The 22,883-nt window shown below is 31.9% G+C and overlaps 1 protein-coding gene across 1 annotated transcript in view; it reads left to right on the forward strand.

The window, feature by feature from the left end:
- Window positions 1-21,977, forward strand: part of LOC127710431 (voltage-dependent L-type calcium channel subunit alpha-1D-like) — a gene marked incomplete at its 3' end in the record, with an annotated part of 74,918 nt that extends 52,941 nt beyond the window's left edge. Inside the window, exons 6-18 of the mRNA XM_052216258.1 lie at window positions 2,793-2,945; window positions 4,007-4,200; window positions 7,150-7,253; window positions 7,549-7,721; window positions 12,263-12,344; window positions 13,320-13,480; window positions 14,037-14,262; window positions 15,200-15,407; window positions 16,012-16,132; window positions 16,573-16,727; window positions 17,211-17,320; window positions 20,133-20,233; window positions 21,809-21,977. Coding sequence (XP_052072218.1) covers window positions 2,793-2,945; window positions 4,007-4,200; window positions 7,150-7,253; window positions 7,549-7,721; window positions 12,263-12,344; window positions 13,320-13,480; window positions 14,037-14,262; window positions 15,200-15,407; window positions 16,012-16,132; window positions 16,573-16,727; window positions 17,211-17,320; window positions 20,133-20,233; window positions 21,809-21,977 — 1,957 coding nt within the window. The remainder of the gene's footprint in view (window positions 1-2,792; window positions 2,946-4,006; window positions 4,201-7,149; window positions 7,254-7,548; window positions 7,722-12,262; window positions 12,345-13,319; window positions 13,481-14,036; window positions 14,263-15,199; window positions 15,408-16,011; window positions 16,133-16,572; window positions 16,728-17,210; window positions 17,321-20,132; window positions 20,234-21,808) is intronic.
- Window positions 21,978-22,883: the final 906 nt, after the last annotated feature.

Consider the following 22,883-nt stretch of genomic DNA (forward strand, 5'->3'; position numbering starts at 1 on the left):
AAATTGTGCAAATAAAAATTTGAATGATTTCAATTATACTGTCATGCATATTCTAATTATGATTGATGTAACAAACAGAAAAGGGTGCATCCAGTGTTACAAATATGTCTTACTAACTTAGATAGGTGCATCCAGTGTTACAAATATGTCTTACTAACTAAAAGGGTGCATCCAGTGTTACAAATATGTCTTACTAACTTCTCTACACGTAATCATATTCATATGGTCCCATTGGGCTTTCAGAATACAGTTGTTCATAACTCGTATTGATCACTTGACATGTTTTGACGAAGACTGACAATTAAATTAATACTTTAATATGACCATGGGGGACATAGAACTTTGTCTTCTAAGATTGTGGCTATTGACAGAAGTATGTCAGGTTAGAATAAAGTGAATATGACACCCATATATAGATGATTAACAGATTCATATTGTCAGGTTTTCAAGTATAGGAAAGGAACTGCTCTAGCATTAGGAAAAACAAAGTTATGATGTCCAATCAACAATTGAAAATATGTTTAGATAGTTACATGGTTATAAAAGCAAACTGTAACTAAAACAAACTAACTTAAACAAATACCATCTTACAAAAGATTAGTTCAAATAAACAGGAGAAAATAGGAAAGTATAAGATGTTTTGTTTATAATTGGAAAGTTCTGAACTGAATATTTTTTCTGGTCTTGAGTGAAAGCTTTAAAAAACTTTAGTACTAAATTTCCAACAGATAGGTAGTTATTTCACTTTAACATGTACAATGTTACCTACCCTTTTAGACCAATTTGTACATCCATTTGTAATGTTTCACTGTTAAATCTTCTCATGTTACTTGGCCAATCAGAACTTATATTGTAAAATGATTTTGCCAATCAGAACTTATATTGTAAAATCACTTGGCCATCAGAACTTATATTGTAAAATGACTTGGCAAATCAGAACTTATATTGTAAAATGACTTGGCCAATCAGAACTTATATTTTAAAATGACTTGGCAAATCAGAACTTATATTGTAAAATGACTTGGCCTGAATCAGAACTTATATTGTAAAATGACTTGGCCAATCAGAACTTATATTGTAAAATGACTGGGCAAATCAGTACTGTTATTGTCCATATGCAGTCTTCTTTTAAAATGCCTCTCCCTTCATTCATCCAAGATGGCCACCATAACAGCTGATCGGAGAATGCAATTTTATTTCATTTTGGTTTCATATAATTTCCTGGTTTTTTATGACCTGACAAAAGTGTTTTTAATTTTAAAATGATTGCTGAGATACATGTTTTGACTAATGGAATTCACATAATAGTTCCTTGACAGTAAGTGACAAATTGTAACATTATAAGGATCCACACAACTTTTCTCACTACACATATTATTCACGAGAAATTTATGTTTAATTGCATGCTTTTGGAATATTCAGATTTTGTTTTAGCATGTGCTTTTTATACCATTAATCCAGCTTTTTTGGAATAAAGATTTATTGTGGTGTTGGTATATAAATAACATACCTGATTTCAATCATGCCTAATTACAGGTGTGATACAGGTGTGAATTGCATATTGATCATCATTTTATATTCATCTACAATAGTGGAATTTTCTCCAATTGCTTTTTAATGAAGATGAATTGATTGAATATTTTTTAACTATCATGTGTTATAACACTTTGACTGATGACCTTCAAGATTCTTATGAAATGTATGTTTACTTGGAGTATAACCTAACAGAGTTGTCCCTCAAAGTTCTGGATGAAAAAATCTATGTGTTATCCATTTTACTTTATTTTAAAACTGTTAGAAAATGTTATTTCATCAAGTCGTACAAACAATAGTTAGGCCTACATTGAAATACCTCAGGTTTAACATCTTGTTTCTGGTAAATTACTGAAGCCGTTTGGTTTCAACATCTAAAAAAATTGGAAATATTTGTTAAATATCAGTAAAATAGGATGACTTGAGCCGCCTTTGTGTGAATGTAACAACCCTCACTAAACACATTTTGATCCAAATTTGATGCAAATGGTCAGTTTAATGTGACTTTTATTAAACAGTTGTCAGGTGTAATAAACAATGTTTTTCATTTGAATATATCAGCTGTCTTTACCTTAGATCTCAATCTGAATTTAAGCAAGTGTTTTAACACTTTACTTTCTCAATATGAATTTAATCAGCTGTTTTAACACTTTACCTTAGATCTCAATTTGAATTTAATAAGTTATTTTAACAGACATAACATATTTACCTGTTATATGAACTACTTCCCCTATATATTTGGGATTGTACATGAAAAGCTGTGGATGATGGACCAGTTTAAGTAGGATTACCATATTAACTTTCATGTTATTCTTAAGTGTGTTAATTTCTAGGTCTAGTAATAAAAAAAAATGTAAAAAATTAAGACATAGATTATTTTTCTCTAGTAATAACAAAATTCACATGTGTGTTCACTGTGGTCCATATAAAAATAAAGAGATGTGGCCAATGAGACAACTATCCATCTAAGTTCTAATGAAATGGATGTAAGCAATTATAGGCAACCATAAGGCCTTCAACAATGAGAAAAACCCATGTCGTATAGTCAGCTATAAAAGGCCCCGACATGAAAAATATGAAACAATTCAATTGAGAAAAACTAACGGCCTAATTTATAACAAAACAATTTACGAAAAAAACAAATATGACAGTTCATTCATTTTGATTATTCAGTATTTTGATGATGTTTGAAATTTATGAATATGTGTATATGTGTCAATAAATATTCTACTATGACAGATTTTTATTTTGTTTTTCAGGTTTACAAGTAGTTTTAAATTCAATTGTGAGAGCTATGGTGCCTTTACTTCATATAGCCCTTTTGGTGATCTTTGTAATTATTATATATGCCATTATTGGGTTAGAACTCTTCTCAGGAACAATGCACAAGACCTGTTATAAAAGGGATTCAGGTAGGTCAAATAAACTGTAAAAAAAAGAAGAAAATTAAATGTTCCATAAATAGCATGAATAGGTTTAAACTGAAGATCAATCTGTACTCAATCAGTATGAGAAATTCTGTTGTTTTTCTAAAAGTAATTAATGGGATATACATGAATGAGAAAGCTACGGAACAACAGAAAGAACCAAAATGACATCTTTAATTCATCTTTTCTGTTTTTGTACTGTGAGATGTGCTAAGAACCCTGCTCTGCTTAAACAAATGGAATTATTACAAAATCTGAGTGACATCATGGATCAAAAACTATTCATTTTTGATTTTACATAACTTTAACTTTAAAACTAAAATAAGTGGAAATCTTGAATTAAAAGTTCAAATTTCAGTAAAAAAATAAGCCTAAAACTGTATTATATCAGGTCAAAGGTTAGATGGATACTGTTTTGAAAAAAACCACTTGATTTTAATTTCTAAAACACCTAAGTTTGAATGAATAGAATTTTTGGGGTAAATGTCAATGAGTCACCAATCTAAAAACACATTAAAATCAGAACACACATCCAGAAGGAAACATAGGAGTCACCAATCTAAAAACACATTAAAATCAGAACACACATCCAGAAGGAAACATAGGAGTCACCAATCTAAAAACACATTAAAATCAGAACACACATCCAGAAGGAAACATAGGAGTCACCAATCTAAAACACATTAAAATCAGAACACACATCCAGAAGGGAACATAGGAGTCACCAATCTAAAAACACATTAAAACCAGAACACACATCCAGAATGGAACATAGGAGTCACCAATCTAAAAACACATTAAAACCAGAACACACATCCAGAAGGAAACATAGGAGTCACCAATCTAAAAACACATTAAAACCAGAACACATATCCAGAAGGAAATATAACAGGTGTTGTTTTCTTTTTTAAGGGTTGTGATTTGAAGTGACTTCTTTTGAAAGTTAGAATCTAGTGTTTTTACAGATATATCACAAATTTTGTTTACCTGTTTGCATTTGTCATTTATATTGTTCATGTGGCTATTTTCTGGATATTTAATTTTAGGTGAAATGATGGAAGAACCCCATCCATGTAATTCAGAAGAGAAAGGATTTAGTTGTGATAATTCCACATTTGAATGTAAAGAAGGGTGGATAGGCCCTAACAATGGAATTACAAACTTTGATAATTTTGGATTTGCTATGTTGACAGTATTTCAGTGTATAACTATGGAAGGTTGGACGACTGTTTTATATAATGTAAGTTTGCAGCAGTATGTCCTTTGTTTTATATAATGTAAGTTTGCAACAGTATGTCCTTTGTTTTATATAATGTAAGTTTGCAGCAGTATGTCCTTTGTTTTATATAATGTAAGTTTGCAGCAGTATGTTCTTTGTTTTATATAATGTTAGTTTGCAGCAGTATGTCCTTTGTTTTATGAAATGTAAGTTTGCAGCAGTATGTCCTTTGTTTTATATCATGTAAATTTGCAGCAGTATGTCCTTTGTTTTATATAATGTAAGTTTGCAGCAGTATGTCCTTTGTTTTATATAATGTAAGTTTGCAGCAGTATGTCCTTTGTTTTATATAATGTAAGTTTGCAACAGTATGTTCTTTGTTTTATATACTATAAATTCAGAAATTATTGCTTGCATTTATTATTGCGAGAAGAATGGACATAAATGCGAGATTAATTATTGCGAGTTCAGGAAAAGTGGCATACAGATATATGCATCATATATCAGAATGCGAGTTCTTATTATTGCGATACTCACCCACTCGCATTATTCGCAATAATAAAACCCTCGCAATAATTTCTGAATTTACAGTAATGTAAGTTTGCAGCAGTATGTCCTTTGTTTTATATAATGTAAGTTTGCAGCAGTATGTCCTTTGTTTTATATAATGTAAGTTTGCAGCAGTATGTCCTTTGTTTTATGAAATGTAAGTTTTCTGCAGTATGTCCTTATATTACCAGTCCTACCAGATTATCATAACACACGAGATTGTGGTCAGATTAAGTAGTTTGGGTTAATATTGGTGGGCAGTCTCACCAGGAATAGAATAGAGAAAAAAAATAAGAAGTTGTACTTTAACTTTCCTCAGAAGGAAATTACCGCTTTCAAAGGATACTACTGTTGTCATTCTTTTATAACAGAGATTTTGATCTGACAACATATATTTTGAGAGAGTAAAATCCATGGTTAACATCCCAAAATGTTCTGTGCAATACAGGTTACTTTTCCTTTTATTAAAAAGCTCATTGTGTTTAGGCATGTTTTTTCAATAAATTAAACTGTAATGTTTTTAATATTTGCCACTCTCAATCTTAGATTTCACAGTCGCAAATATCCTTAATTTATGACAATAAATCGTCAACAGACATCAGCAAGTATTGAAATTCAATACAGATATTCCTTAAATATAACAAACAAAAAATAACACAAATGAATTGAAACATGTACAAACCCACCTATGCTTCTCCAATTAGGAGGTTAAAACCTATTTTAAAAGGTTCACTGCAGATAGCTTATGTTACGAAGTTTCAATCTGTCATGTCCATTGTCCTTGACCTCATTTTGATGGTTCAGCGACTGCTTGAAAAAAAATTACAGTTTTTGTCTCGCCTGCGACGAAAGTCGTAGTATGCGAGACATAGGTATTACTATCCGGCGGTGGCGTAAACTATTTGTATAAAGATTATATTTCAGAAGGTAGAAGACCTGGATGCTACATATCTTGTATGCAGATACCTTATATTACGAAGTTTCCGTCAATCATATGCCCATTGTCCTTGACCTCATTTTCATGGTTCAGTGACTGCTTGAAAAAAAAATTGAGTTTTTTGTCATGTGAATTTCTCACTAGGATAACTATATTTGGTATATGGGTTCCTTGCAACGTCTACATGTCCCTCAGACAGAGTTCACCTGACCTCAACCTCATTTAATGGATCGGTGATCAAGGTTAAAGTTACGTGATTAGGTCTGTTTCTCAAATACTATAAGCAGTAAGTCAACTATATTTGGTGTATGGAATGATTGTAATGGGTACATGTCAATCTGGCAGGTTTCATCTGACCTTGACCTCATTTTCATGGTTTATTGGTCAATGTTAAGTTTTTGTGTTTTTGTCTGTTTTTCAAGTACTATAAGCAAAAGGTCAACTATATTTGGTGTATGGAATGATTGTAAGGTGTACATGTCTGTCGGGGAGGTATCATCTGACCTTGACCTCATTTTCATGGTTCACATTTCAGTGTTAGGTTTTTGTGTATTTGTTGGTTTTCCAAACATTAATAGCAAAAGGTCAACTATGTTTGGTGTATGGGACAATTGTAAGGTGTACATGTCGGTCTGACAGGTATTATCTGACCTTGACCTCATTTTCTTGGTTCATTATTAATGATAAGTTTTCGTAATTTTGTCAGTTTATCAGATACTATAAGCAGCAGGTCAACTATATTTGGTGTATGGAATGAATGTAAGGTGTACATGTCTGTCTGGCCTGGTTCATCTGACCATGACCTCATTATCATAGAACATTGATAATGTTTAGTTTATGTGATACTTGTCGTAAAACCTTCATTGTTACAGACTTTCAACATAAATTCAATGATAAGTAAGACAGGCTAGACATTTCAGCGTGTGCACTCTTGATCACTTGACCCCCAAAAGTGAAACACTAAAGGAACTTCATAGAACCCCTAAGTTTAGAAAATTGCACAAAGTTACTAAGATTCTACATCAGGATCAATAAGGATTGATTGTTGGTGTTTAACACCACTTTGGGCACTCTTTGCTCTATCATGGCTGCCAGTTATTCTTGGTGAGGAAGCTGGAGTACCCTGCGAGAACCTCATGGTCAATTAAGTAGAAAGCACCTTGCCATGAGTAAGGTTCAACTTCTAAAAAATAGACAAAAATACAAATGTATACCGTACAAATTTAGACATTTAAAAACAATTCTAATTAGAAGTTGATGCTAATGATTAAAATTGCTCTTAACTCCTGACATGACTTTTTGGACTATATGCAATGCTCTGATACAAAAGGTTTGTAAACACACTTCTTTATTTCATTCTTAATAAAAACGAGAATGGAAACACGGAATGTGTCAAACACATTATATTGATGTTTTTACTTGAAAAACTGATTGTTTTTCTTAGAATTAGAATTTTAACATTTTTTTTTTTTTTTTTATTTCAGATAAATGATGCCGTTGGCAATGAATGGCCATGGACATATTTTATAAGTTTAATTATTATTGGATCATTTTTTGTACTCAACTTAGTTTTAGGTGTTCTTAGTGGGTATGTATGCCATCATCATAATTATCTATTTAAAGTTTCATAGTTCTTAGTATTTTCAAGTTATCAATGCAAGATTAAAGCCCAAAATTCAATGGGTTTTAGTTACTCAAATGAGAGAAAGAAATATAATTGTTCAATGTAAAAGACTAAAAGTCTTAAGAGTTTATAAATTTTGTAATTAACACATGAAGGATCCATATAACTTAAGTTTCCATTCTTTGTGGGAATTTTATAATTGATATAGAATATTTATCTACTCGTTTGCCAAGATGTAATGTAAAAATTATTTTATCAGAGAATTTTCCAAAGAAAGAGAAAAAGCAAAAGCCAGAGGTGATTTTCAAAAACTTCGTGAAAAACAACAATTAGAGGAAGATCTGCGAGGGTATTTAGATTGGATTACACAAGCAGAAGATATCGACCCTGAGAATGAAGATGACGGAGAAGAAGGTGCTACTCCCCGCCATAGTGAGTATCAGAGGTGTCATCACACAATGGCAAAATATATAACATGATGGCATCACAAAATAAATAAACAAGTTTTTAAACAGAGATTAATAGTAAGAGAAAACTTTACATTCATATATTGAAAAAGAGTTGAACTTAGAATCATTCAGAACTATTTTTGAAATGATATTACCACTATACCCTTTAATGCAATATATACTTTGTAGTTAGTATACAGTTATATGTGTCAGTGTGTTTGTTGAACATATCTGTACAGGTGTTTCTTATACATTGTATATGAGAGCGTATTCTTGGCAGAGTTTGTATATTAAAGGGGGATGGACTGAATAAATATCATTATTGTTGGATGCTTAATATCCAGAGAAAAACATAACACATAAATATATAAATATAAGGAGATGTGGTATGATTGCCAATAAGACAACTATCCACCATAGTTAAAATAAGTGGATATAAGCAATTATAGGTCAATGTAAGGCCTTCAACAATGAGAGGAACCCATACTGTATTGTTGGCTAGAAAAGGCTCTGGCATGAAAAATGTGAATAAACTAACAGCCTCATTTATAACAAAACAATTTACAAAAAAACAAATATGACAGACATGAACCAACAACAACCACTGAACTACAAGCTCCTTACTTGGGACAGGCACACAAAGAATGTAGCGAGGTTAAACATGTTTATGAGCGCTCTTTTCTCCTCCTAATCTGGGACAGTGGTATTATAGCACAACAAAGAACAAACTGTAAAAATCAGACATAAAGCAACCGATTAATTAGGACAAGGAAGAAGTTTAGTAAGAAAAACAATATGTTAGTAGGCTCTGAAATGTTGGTGGAAAATCTTTTCTGCCATTAAAATACAATTTTGGCAGGACCAGAAGTTATTCTATGCAACAAGCTTACCACAGGCATTGCTTATAGCGTTCCTTTAGTCTAACAGAGATGCATGGCATTGACACAGCGATAAGATTAAGTGGCACTGTCAACAACTCAGACAATGAGACAATATTTACAGAAATAGTTTAACAAACACGCTGACATTAAAATGTATCTCTAACCTTGATTATTTTCCATATTAATACATTCCATGAAATCGTATACAATGTATGATTAAAAGAAACTATTGATACCTGTTTAAAACTTTCAATCATCATGTATTATGAGGTCATTCTAAAAGAAATTACTATTTACTGTTCATTTGCTTATTTACAAATTCACTGTAAATAATTGGCTTTAGTTTTATTTTGTTCATTAAATTGGTTTCATTCTTGCTTGAATATTTGAAGTTGTTTTGGCTTTTAAATAAGCCAGCTTTTTAGATCTAATTATTTTACTCTTGCATCTAATCTGTATTGATGTTTTAGTTGTATTTGATAAGAAACCAAATGTGCATTTGAAATGATGAAAGCTTATGGAAGTTCTGCAAAAGAAAGTCTTTGGTATAAGCCATTGCTTATGGCACCTCTGATTTTGGTGTGTTTTTACCCCTTTTTACCTGCATGTTGTCCTTTTGCTTGTTAAAAACATGCCTCTGTTCCATAAGATTGATGGTTATTTTCACATGATGGAATTACTGTATATATTTACAGTTAATCAATCAAATCAGCCATGTACTGTACAGAAACCATCTGCATGTGTTTAATTTCATTATGTATGAGGCATTAAAATCTGTCTTTTAAATATGTACAATTAACAAATTTAAGAATATTGACTTGAAAAATAAGCCATGATCTGATAAAGTGTTGTCTCATTAGCAATCATACCACATCTTCTTCTTTTTTTAGATCCATATTCCTTCTGGAAATTTTAAAATTTAAATTGCTATTTTTATTTCAAGACATTAGCTGTCATTTAAATATCCAGTCATTAATATTTTCAATCAAACTTGTCAATTGCAGCAGTGATTTTGATATTTTGTTGGATAATAGTAGTCTCTATGATTGATATTATATTATATTGCTATAACCTTGTGAAGTAATTAGTGGCAGCTTTTAAAGGGGTGAATCTTCCTTCTGAGTAAAAGAGGGAGAACTGCTGTAGAACCAATTTTGTGTTATTTCTTAGTTTTGATTACTTTTTGCAGTTTAAATAGCCTTATGTTCTGAGAATTTTTGTTATTAAAATTTCAAATAAAACATATAATTGACAAATTATTTTGCTATATCAGCATCTTGAAGCATGCACACAGATTATTGTAATAACAATATTTAGAAAATATTATGTCAATTTTAACAGGCTAAACAACAATTTGAGTGAAATTATTCAAAGGAAAGCAATTTGTAGAATTTTCATCCAATGGGGGGTAATCTGTTTACAGGAAATTTATACAGGACTATCAGGGTTAATACTTGTCTTCATAATAAAAGATTTAGCCAAGATTTTAAGCTTTGACAGACTGAAATTCTTTTATGAATAACAATTAGATTAAAGTTTCATCTGTGTTCTTTAAAGGCAAGACAGCTGATGTTTCAAACAACAATCAATCTAAAGACATTAGCTGTAGTTCTGATCAAATCTATTTATTGTTGGGTTAAGTTTCATTATTGTTGTTTTCGTGTTTTTTCTGTAGAAAAATGCATTGCTTGGTTTCTACGAAGACTACCATTTATCAGAGTTTTTATGTCAAAGAAAACATATGAAGAATATAAAAGTATTTCCACTTTAAACACATCAAATGTATAGTCTGTGTTAGCATAGGACACTTTCAGGGGAGACAACTTGTAGAACTCAACATTTTCACTTAATATTCACCTTTATTTTGGTTCTATGTTAAATAAATGTTAACCAATTAAAGATGATTAAGGTGTATTGTGATGTAAATTTTCTGTCTAGAGACACAATTGTTTGTTCACAATGGCTTAGATCATCATAAAGTTTCAACACAACATTATGTGACTCAAAACTATGGCTCGTATTAATTTAGGGGATTGTGAAAAGTATAAATTAATACTTTTTTGGTTACAATTTTATGAAAATGGAACTAAAAACAAGTTTTAAAATTAATGAAAAAAAAGATATAAAATTTGTTTACATACTTGAAATAGGTGCTCCCACAAAAACACACCTAGGTGAAATAGGTGCTCCCACAAAAACACACCTAGGTGAAATTGCAGAATCAATTTTAGTTTCACTTCAATCACTTTATTGTTATTGTAAAGAATTTTGTTTTTTAGGACAGAGGACATTTTAGCACATTAATAGAAAATTTCAGTGAAAAAAATTTGAGACATTTTAATGCAAAAGTGCAAGCCATTTTAGCGCCAGATTTTAAACCCATTTTAGCGAAAAGTGAAATTATCAATGTCCTTTTTGGCAACAGAAATTAAGTTTCATTAGAATAATACGTTTTAATAGTAACAAGACAGCACAACAACAAAAATATCACGACCATTAAAATACTGCGCTAATAGTCTAAATGTTACAAGTCCGTTCTAGCCTGGAATTTGTATCTCTCTGAACGTACTTATTAGGCCCTAGATTATACCCCTGTACAACACTGTTCATAAAATTGTGATAGGAACTGTTTATTTTCTCTATCTTGTCTGAATTGAGGTGCAGATCCAACGATACTTCTAATTTTGATTTATGTTGTTGCTTGTAATTTGATGATAGTATCCAGATAAACAGAAATGGCTGGGTGACAACTATAAAATTGCACATTATAATGTGCATAGAACAACTGGACCATTATTTGGAACTTCTGCCCAAATCTTATGTGGAAATCAGCATAATTTTTTTACACCTTTTAAGTATTGAGAGTATTATTCAACCAGGGAATTTTGTGCTAAAATGGGCCATTTAAAACACAGGTAAAAGAATTAGTCCGGTGCTAAAATGGGCTATTGAAAACCCAGGTAAAAGAATTAGTCTGGTGCTAAAATGGGCCATCGAAAACACAGGTAAAAGAATTAGTCCGGTGCTAAAATGGGCCATCGAAAACACAGGTAAAAGAATTAGTCCGGTGCTAAAATGGGCTATAATATCTGCACTGAAATGTCCCCTAAAAGTCTGAAATTTTTCGCTAACATGCCCTGTGCCTGTTTTTTCATACCAAAACATTAATGTGAATTCATTAGTATTTTTGTTGCATTTGTTGGAAAATCATCAAATTAGACATCCTGTGAGAAGGATATCTTTTGTCATGTTCATGAAATAACATGCATACAAAATAACCAAGAATTGTTTTTGTAAATTATTTTTTTAAATAAGATGAATTCACAATAAACAGATGTTTTCATAGTTTCAAAATTTAGATATTTTAATTGCTTAACTGCCTTATTAATTTATGAAAATAATGTCACATGTATGTATTTTTAGATTTTGAGATACAGAACTCTGACTTATTTAACATCCTATTGAGAAATTTCATTTAATAGCAAAAAAAAGGTGTTTTTTAAAACTAGAATGTGTGTCTATTGCTAGAATAAAAGTATTTTACAATCACTTATAATACTTACATGACAGACTTCTTTTACATAAAATTGCATGAAAATATTTTGTCATTATGATTTAATTAAGTGTAAATTAATTTGAACAGAAAATGCAAGTGAAACAGCTTCAGACAAAACAGAAGATGTAGAAAATGGGGAAATACAACAAACATGGTGCATAAGGAAAAGGTAGGTTATAAATAGATATCCTAATGTTTATATTACCTCCCAGTGGAAGGTACTGGCATGGATAGTACATAAGGAAAAGGTAGGTTATAAAAAGATATCCTAATGTTAATATTACGTCCCAGTGGAAGGTACTGGGCAACAAACATGGTGCATAAGGAAAAGGTAGGTTATAAAAAGATATCCTAATGTTAATATTACGTCCCAGTGGAAGGTACTGGCATGGATAGTACAGGAGGATAGCATAACAGTCTAATAACTATGATTGACCCAGAAATGGATTTCCACCATGCTCAATCTGTCTCTGTCATAAGATCTAATGCAGTTGTTACTAGTCATAAGATCTAATGCAGTTGTTACTATTGTGGTAAGGTGGATTATTTCAGTGAAATATTGTTCAGATCCTAAAATTTTTCTTTCAGTAAACACAACAAATTTTGACTTAAAAATTGACTTCACTAAATTGATATCTTATACTGAGATTTTCTTGTATTAATCAGCTTTTTCAAAAAAGCATTTTGTGTTTAAAGTGTTGTAAAATCTTGGGTCAAATGTCCCTGAATACCAAATAGCAAAACGGGTCATATAACAATGAACAACAGGCTACTCATTGTATGAGAAAAGTCACATGACAATTGCTTTGTCATTGAAAATTACAAAGTGTGTGTAAGCCATCAAATCCTTGAGGTCATGGGTTCCCAGGTAGGTCAAATCAAAATCTGAAACTGTTGGCTGCTTTTCCATTATGCACACTGCATTTATGAGTAAGAGCATGTTTTCTTGTTTAAATGCAGTCCAACAGACCATCTGTTTGTTAAACCCATTTAAGAGAAGACAATACAAAACAAAAAGCACCAATGCTTGGTCTAAAATGATGTAAAGAATTTTGAAGAACAGAAAATTAATATTTAAGAGAAAAGAAATTCTTCATGATTTAATTTTTGTCAAATATTCATACATGTTTTATTTATTTTTCAGTCGGAGATTACGGAAGTTAAATAGACGTTGTAGAAGATTGTGTAGAAAATTAGTGAAATCTCAAGTTTTTTATTGGCTAGTCATTGTCATGGTGTTCCTGAATACTTGTGTTTTAACTTCAGAACATTATGGACAACCTGATTGGTTGGATGATTTCCAAGGTAACACATCTCTTATCTGGTAATAAACTTCCAAAAATATTTGCTAAATACAACAAAAAAACTCTTGTGTAACAATATTATAAACACACACATACACTGACTCCATTGTCATATAAATAAAATATATATATTTGAATGAAAAAAAGGTCCCTGCCTACAACAGATTTTGTGAATGGTACTTCATAGACATAGATCTAATCTTGGACCATTATTATATGGATTTTAATTATCTGAGAAAAGATTAGCTAACAGTTTAAGACATTTTACAAATAAAAGTTACTAAAAATGTGGTTCTATATAGTTAGTATAAACTCTTCATTCAGGTGTGATAGAATAGGCAGTGAAAAGAGGATTAAAATGGAAAAATAATTATTTCATACTTGACATCCAGGTTTGCCTTTAACATGTTTAAGCTATAGAATCAAGATGGCAAAGCAAATTTCTTGAAAATCAAATAACTCGTGAAAGATATTTTTGTTATATTCTGATTATTTTAGTTGAGAAAATTTGTTGATTCTGTATATAACTAATTCTTTTTTATTCTTTTCTTTTTCAGAAGTTGCCAATTTATTTTTTGTTGTGCTATTCACATTAGAAATGTTTCTCAAAATGTACAGTTTAGGCTTCCAAGGATATTTTGTGTCTTTATTTAACCGTTTTGACAGTTTAGTTGTGTTATTCAGTATAGTAGAAGCCATCTTAATATTTACTAATGTGATGCCACCTTTAGGAGTGAGCGTGTTACGTTGTGCAAGGTTACTTAGAGTATTCAAAGCTACCAGGTAAGAACTTACAGCATAGTTATTTTTCACTAATCTGCACATGTTATCATATCAAGTACTTTGTATACTTTGATATAGTTGTTAATATGAACACTTTATAGAGTAATGATTGAATATTGGAATAATAAAGCAATAAATTAGATTCTTCCACATTTTCATAGAATAGAGAATGGAAACGGAATGTGTCAAAGAGGCAACAATCTAAAAAAAGAGCAGAAAACAGCCCGAGACCACCAAGTGGTCTAACACAGCGAGAAAATAATGCACCCGCAGGATCCACACTAAACTCCGAAACACACAAAGAACCAAAATTTAAAAAATACAACTATAACAAAGGCTAGAGGTTCCTGACATGGTACAGGCACAAAAATGTGGCCGGGTTTAATATGTTCTGTTAGATCCCAACTCCCCCTATACCTCTAGCCAATGTGAATGCTTGCATGCATTCTCTAGTCATGACTTCAAAGTTAGTTTTTTACAATTTTAAATGCTGAAAATAAAATATACATATTTGTGCAGGTAAATGAATATTTGCGACATTAAAACATTTTACATCGGCCAAGCTTGAATACAAGACAGTTATCTCCACTTTAATGAAAAAAAAAAACAGATATTCAATTTGAGACATTATTTCAGGGTTAAAATCGCATAAATCATCTGGAATAAGAATGACATCAATAAACCAGACATTTGTTGTCTGTATGTACACTTCGAAATTAAATAAATTTGATAAAAAGGATAATTTCAGAGAGGGGCATCTGCTTTTTCTTTCTATTATTGAATATATCACATACTTATAAATTCATGAATTCAAAAAGGCGATTCTCCTTAGGTACAAACCGGTAGACCTAAATAAATATGATATTGACTAATCAAAATGGTGATTACAAATTATTTCATTTGAAAGTTTTATATCTAAACATTTTCTCTGCCACAGGTATTGGGCATCACTACGTAACTTGGTAGCGTCACTGTTGAACAGTATGAGATCTATAGCCAGTTTACTCCTGTTGTTATTCCTTTTTATTGTGATATTTGCCTTATTGGGGATGCAGTTATTTGGTGGGAATTTTAACTTTGACAATGAACCAAAACCTCGCAGTAACTTTGACAGCTTCTGGCAGTCAATGTTGACAGTGTTCCAGGTAAGATTATGACAGGTTCTTGCTTCCCATGTTGGTGCAGTAAGATTACACCTACAGCTGATAATTATTCTGTACCTTCTGATAATTATTCCGTAATGTTTCTTTAATGGCTGGTAATTTCATTCATTTTATCAGTTCATCGTTATATCAACTAAATGCACAGTCATGTAGGGTGACTTGACTGTAGAGTTGACTCAGAGGATTAACAGTAGACAGAATCTAGGTACAAGTATAATAATATCCTATAATCCGACTTATACAATGTTTACTTCAATTTCTATACTGACTGACTGGATTTCTCCAATTTTAGTTATTATTATACTGTCCTAAGCATACACTTTTTTGTTTCATTTTAAAATGATATATGAACCACACGTACAATGTGCATCTCTAAGCCTTAAAAGTTGTGTGCAGTATATATGTTAAGGTTACACTCAGTCATTCATTCGTTTTTCTGCTAATTTGTTCATTTATTCAGATCTTTTTTTCAGTGATGAAGAAAAATAAATTAGTTTTTTAGCCACAAAAGTATGAAAAACATGGCTTAAATGTTTCAAATTTTAAGTTATTCTTAAAAAGTAAAATGAATTCCTGTTTGTTACAGATTTTGACGGGAGAAGATTGGAATGAAGTGATGTATAAAGGCATTGATGCTTTTGGTGGAGTTAATGATATTGGTTTTCTTGTTTGTTTTTATTTTGTTATATTGTTTATTTGTGGTAATTGTATCCTTTTTTTTGCACTGTGAATTAAAGTGTATGTGGGGTATATGTCAAGGAGACAGAAATCCAACAACACACATACCAAAATACATCTACAGGGCTAAGTACAGTCTCCGTCTATAGACAATATGTCAATTTCTAAAAAAAAGTCTAAACAGTAACTATAAAAAATCTGCCATCAAAACCAAATAGTTTATACTATGACAGTTATGATAATGCCAGGGAAAAGAGCTGTTTTAAGATAAAATAAAAAAGACTTTTATGGTAAATACCGTATAGCAGGTTATTTTAGTGGGTGTTTATTTTCACTTATTTTGCCGAATAAATCAAAAGGGAGAATATAAGAGAATATTAGAATATTAGACAATAAATTAAGCCCACTATAGTGATAGAGTTATTTTTATATTTAGTATGATATGTATTTGCCTTGACCTATATGTTAGATATATTGTTGAATGTCTTCTTGGCCATTGCTGTTGATAACTTAGCTGATGCTCAGAGTCTGACAGAGATTGAGGAAGAACAAGAGGAGGAAAAAGAAAGAATGAGATCTATACGAAGGTCAAAAAGTAGAACACCAGATGGAGAGAAGGATGTGGTAAGAGTATTTCTATTTGACAGTATAACAAAAAATATATACAATAGGAATGTCATTGAGGCAGCAAATCAACAGTTAAAAACTTCCAAAACAAAAAGGAGACAGATGTCATTATACACTTGATGTTTAAAAGCTCAGAGTAATGAAATAATGTTTGGTCAAACCAATTGAATTAGGGGAGAAACTACTACGTGCTTTAGCAAAAAAACATAAGTTACAGAAAAACAAAAGTCCTCAAAAAACCTCACAGAAAATTGATTATTGAGTAACATAAACCTCACTAAGAACCAGGAATAAACTTGGTCGAGGGTATGAAGGTCAATGCAATATATACAAATTGATATTTTATTTTAGCATTATTATTTCCACAAATGCTACAAAACTTCAATTTATTGCAGAAGCTCAAACATTTATCAGGTATTATGAATTCACCATTTTCTTGTTTATGATTAATCAATGATGACTTTTTATTTTGATTAGCAGCCTGATGAAGATGAGGGTGTAGGAGGGATGAATGAAGAAGGTACTGTTGAAAATGAAGACTTGGGGAGGCTCTCTAGGAAACCAAGTGCAAGATCATCTCGATCTTACAGGTATACACAGTTTTATTTTCTTCCAAGTCTCTTGTTTTGCTGGTTAATAAATTTAAGATTATTTATACCATGAACATGATAAGCAAGATAAAAGTGAAGACATATTATAAATGTTAAGCTTATTAATTTGTACAAAATGAAAAGAGACATCATAAGATCAAACACAGTTCTCAATAATAGATTATACCATATGTCCAGCTCCAAAGCACTACAGGTATTGGACATGTGATTATACCTTATGTCCAGCTCTAAAGCAATCTGGGTATTGGACAAGTGATTATACCATATGTCCAGCTCTAAAGCACTCCAGGTTTTGGACATGTGATTATACCATATGTCCAGCAGGTATTGGACAAGTGATTATACCATATAAAATTGAGAATGGAAATGGGGAATGTGTCAAAGAGACAACAACCCGACCATAGAGCAGACAACAGCCGAAGGCCACCAATGGGTCTTCAATGCAGCGAGAAACTCCCGCACCCGGAGGCGTCCTTCAGCTGGCCCCTAAACAAATATGTATACTAGTTCAGTGATAATGGACGTCATACTAAACTCCAAATTATACACAAGAAACTAAAATTAAAAATGATACAAGACTAACAAAGGCCAGAGGCTCCTGACTTGAGACAGGCGCAAAAATGCGGCGGGGTTAAACATGTTTTTTGAGATCTCAACCCTCCCCCTATACCTCTAGCCAATGTAGAAAAAACAAACGTACAACAGTACGCACAGTAAAACTCAGTTTAAGAGAAGTCCGAGTCCGATGTCAGAATATAGGAAACACAAGAAAATAAACAAAATGACAATAATACATAAATAACAACAGATTACTAACAGTTACTGACATGCCAGCTCCAGACCTCAATTAAACTGATTGAAAGATTATGTCTTCATCATATGAATATCAGGCACAATCCCTCCTGTTAGGGGTTTAGTATTATACCATCATAAAATATATGAGAAGAACATAACAGGTGTCATGCCAACAACTGGTTTTAGAATAAATATGTTTGATTCCGATGCAAAGACCCTATAAGTGAATCAATATTAAAGCCAAAATATGCAATCTTTAATGACCTGACAACAGTATCAAAACTATATCCCTTCTTAATAAGTCTGTTTAAAGGTTTTGTTAGCTTTTGAGGTGAATACTGACATCAGGTGTTGGACAAATGATTGTACCATATGTCCAGCAGGTATTGGACAAGTGATTATACCATATGTCCAGTGAGTATTGGACAAATGATTATACCATATGTCCAGTAGGTATTGGACAAATGATTGTACCATATGTCCAGTGGGTATTGGACAAGTGATTGTACCATATGTCCAGTAGGTATTGGACAAGTGATTATACCATATGTCCAGTAGGTATTGGACAAATGATTATACCATATGTCCAGTAGGTATTGGACAAGTGATTATACCATATGTCCACCAGGTATTGGACAAATGATTATACCATATGTCCACCAGGTATTGGACAAGTGATTGTACCATATGTCCAGTAGGTATTGGACAAGTGATTGTACCATATGTCCAGTAGGTATTGGACAAGTGATTATACCATATGTCCAGTAGGTATTGGACAAGTGATTATACCATATGTCCAGTAGGTATTGGACAAGTGATTATACCATATGTCCAGTAGGTATTGGACAAGTGATTATACCATATGTCCAGTAGGTATTGGACAAGTGATTATACCATATGTCCAGTAGGTATTGGACAAGTGATTATACCATATGTCCAGTAGGTATTGGACAAGTGTTTATACCATATGTCCAGTAGGTATATGTCCAGCAAGTATTGGACAAGTGATTATACCATATGTCCAGCAGGTATTGGACAAGTGATTATACCATATGTCCAGTAGGTATTGGACAAGTGATTATACCATATGTCCAGTAAGTATTGGACAAATGATTATACCATATGTCCACCAGGTATTGGACTAGTGATTATACCATATGTCCAGTGGGTATTGGACAAGTGATTATACCATATGTCCAGTAGGTATTGGACAAATGATTATACCATATGTCCACCAGGTATTGGACAAGTGATTATACCATATGTCCAGTAGGTATTGGACAAGTGATTATACCATATGTCCACCAGGTATTGGACAAGTGATTATACCATATGTCCAGTAGGTATTGGACAAGTGATTATACCATATGTCCAGTAGGTATTGGACAAGTGATTATACCATATGTCCAGTAAGTATTGGACAAATGATTATACCATATGTCCAGTAAGTATTGGACAAATGATTATACCATATGTCCACCAGGTATTGGACTAGTGATTATACCATATGTCCAGCAGGTATTGGACAAGTGATTATACCATATGATGAGATACAAGTTGTGAGTGAAGTGAACAGCTATTGACAACTTTAATTTCCTAAATGGATAATCCTCTCTGTTATGTCAATTAATGGAATAACACAAAGACAAGAGAGAAAGAACAAAATAGTCCAGGAAAAGTATTTAGTAATCTTTGTATTAAAGATGACAAAAAAATCAGATAAAGGTTAAAAATGAAAACAACACTTTATAAATTTCATGAGTCCAAAGCACTTTTTAAAGCTTAGGATGTATAAGAACAGAAATAGGTTGAAGAGCATGTCTAGGACATATTGTATTAAAAATGCTGCAAGTTTTTTTCTTATCAGCACAGAAAGAAATCTTTACCTCTGACACTCTAATACTTTATGTTAAATCATTTATTCCCATCTGTAAACCAATACCTACTCTTTCATTTTATTTATGAGAAAAAAAATCATAAAAATTATGTTTAACAGGAAAGATGACAGCCCTGAGCCACACAGACTACGGTTAGATCAAAGTGATGGATCACCAGGGGAATTCCGTGACAGTCATCAGATACCCATAGAGGGTAATGGTAAACATCCTCGTTCTATGTCTCTTACACTTCCATACCAAACTATTAACCATCCTTAGTATATCAAGGTTACCATGTATATAGTAACCTACTGGTATTTGTAGATCTGGACATAAAAACAACCATTTATAATAGAATAATAAAAAGCATGGTGCTGGAGTAATATATACTTTTAGGTTTCTCTCTCTCTTTTCTTTTTTTCTTGAATGTTTGAACCATAATGGTATATTGAACTTGGCTTTCCTTATTGTATTAGGAAATATCAGAAAATTTAAGCCCAAATAACCTTCAGTCATTTTTTCCTATAACACTACCTGGTCCTGATTTATATTAAAGAAAATAGTTTGGTATGGAAACTGTATCTAATGCTTGCTGTTGACTAGAATAAACTCTATAGTTGAAACAATCTAGTATATGTATAATTATAACAGGAAATGTATGATAAGAGCCATTAATTGGTCCCTGAAATTGCCATACCATTAAATTTTTCAATCCTATCAAAATGATCGTAATTTTATTGTTAAATGATCAATTATAACTTAGTATGGCCAATTTTTATCTGGAATTTTCATTTTACATGAGCAATGGCCTCTGCCATTATATTTTTGTGGTTTCAGAACTGCTCATACCCAAATGTTATAAAAAAAAACAAAATGAGGTATTTGCAATTATTCTCCGAATTTAAAAAGTTAAAAGGCCAAGAAGAAGTATTCTAGCCAAAATTGAAAATTTGACAAATATCTGAATTTTTAGCATATCAACACACATATTTTTAAATAGTGAAAATGCATTTTAGTCATGATATTGCACTTTATATTTAAAGTTATCCAGTGAGAGCACTTTTAATATTCATTTACAATCCCCCTGGTACCTCAATCTTTACTTTAGCCACTGGACTTGAAAGCAAGCAACACTCATTCAATCAATCTTTACTCTTTATTAAAATATTAATGTTTGAGGAAGGGGGGTGGGGGGTATTATATTTATCTATTTCTTGTATACCCTTTTAAAATACAGTTGTACATTTATAGAATGCAAAATGATACATGTCCTCTTAAAAAAAGTATTAAAGAGCATTAGGAATGATATCAAAGAACTTTATTATGGTTATGTATCATTTTAACATTCTTTAAAAACTGCAGCTAATATAATGAGATCTATAAGATATGTGTATTTTCTTGTCAAACTGTCCCATCTGTTTTTGTGTAGAGAATTCTTATTAATGTACACACCTGTAATTTAGAAGCATTTTCACCTATTAAATTAGCTGTTAGTGAAAATGAAAAATCTGCAAATTTAAAGTTGCAATAATGGTCAATATACACCATAGATATAAATTGATAATAAAGAAAAAGATTTTAACAATGAAATTAAGAAATTAATTATGATATATTTTTATTTTCTTGAACACAATTAAGAAATTATTAATTATATTTACTTTCATTCATCACAATTGTGAAGTTGATGGTCAGAAACATAATGATGTTTAATTAAATTTACAATGAATTACAAAACATGCTGACATTTAAATACTCTTCAAGTTTATTCAGAATTATTTTTCTGTACTTATTTCAGAAGAAGATGAAAATCAGAATGATATGGAAGATGATGATGAATCGATTGAAGATGAAGATGAATCTCATCATTCTACAGCACGGCCTCGTCGTATCACAGAAATACCCAACGAAAAAGTCAAAATGATTCCTGAAGCTTCATCTTTATTTTTTTTCTCTAAAACAAACAAGTAAGGAAAACCACAGCAATTACTCAACTCCTAGTTTTTAACCAGATTTTTTAATGGAAATCCTGTTATTGATTTTGGATTGTAAACGAGTGGCTGAAGATGTTTTTCACTTTTTAATATGTTATCACTGATGGTAAAATTTAGGTCAATTTAGAAATTGACACTGTGATTTTTCCTTTCATGATTTATGGTCTTTGATTGATCGGATATTGGCACTTTACGTGGTTTCAGCACAATAACTTTTGAATTTTTAAACCAATGCTTTTCAAATGTTTTATATGTAATTACTGATGACATAATTGAGTTCAAGTTCTATATTGACAATTTTCACTTTTACTGTTCAGAAATTTAAGTGGTTTATGTGCAATAAGTTGAGAACTTTTCAAGTAATGCTTTCCAAATTTAAATATGCTATTACTGGTTAGGGTTAGGGTTAGGGTTAGGGTTAGGGTTAGGTTAGGGTTAGGGTTAGGGTTAGGGTTAGGGTTAGGGTTAGGGTTAGGGTTAGGGTTAGGGTTAGGGTTAGGGTTAGGGTTAGGGTTAGGGTTAGGGTTAGGGTTAGGTTAGGGTTAGGGTTAGGGTTTAGGGTTAGGGTTAGGGTTAGGGTTAGGGTTAGGGTTAGGGTTAGGGTTAGGGTTAGGGTTAGGGTTAGGGTTAGGGTTTAGGGTTAGGGTTAGGGTTAGGGTTAGGGTTAGGGTTAGGGTTAGGGTTAGGGTTTAGGGTTAGGGTTAGGGTTAGGGTTAGGGTTAGGGTTAGGGTTAGGGTTAGGGTTAGGTATCATATAGAGGGGGGCACCTGGGGTGTAGGCTGACTATTAAGGGTTGTGATATGGCTGGCGTATGAATATATGAGGGTTAGGGTTAACCCTAACCCAAATTAGGGTTAGGGTTAGGGTTAGGGTTAGCC

This window comes from Mytilus californianus, unplaced genomic scaffold, assembly GCF_021869535.1.
Source record: "Mytilus californianus isolate M0D057914Y unplaced genomic scaffold, xbMytCali1.0.p SCAF_79, whole genome shotgun sequence".
Taxonomy (NCBI): Eukaryota; Metazoa; Mollusca; class Bivalvia; order Mytilida; family Mytilidae; genus Mytilus; species Mytilus californianus.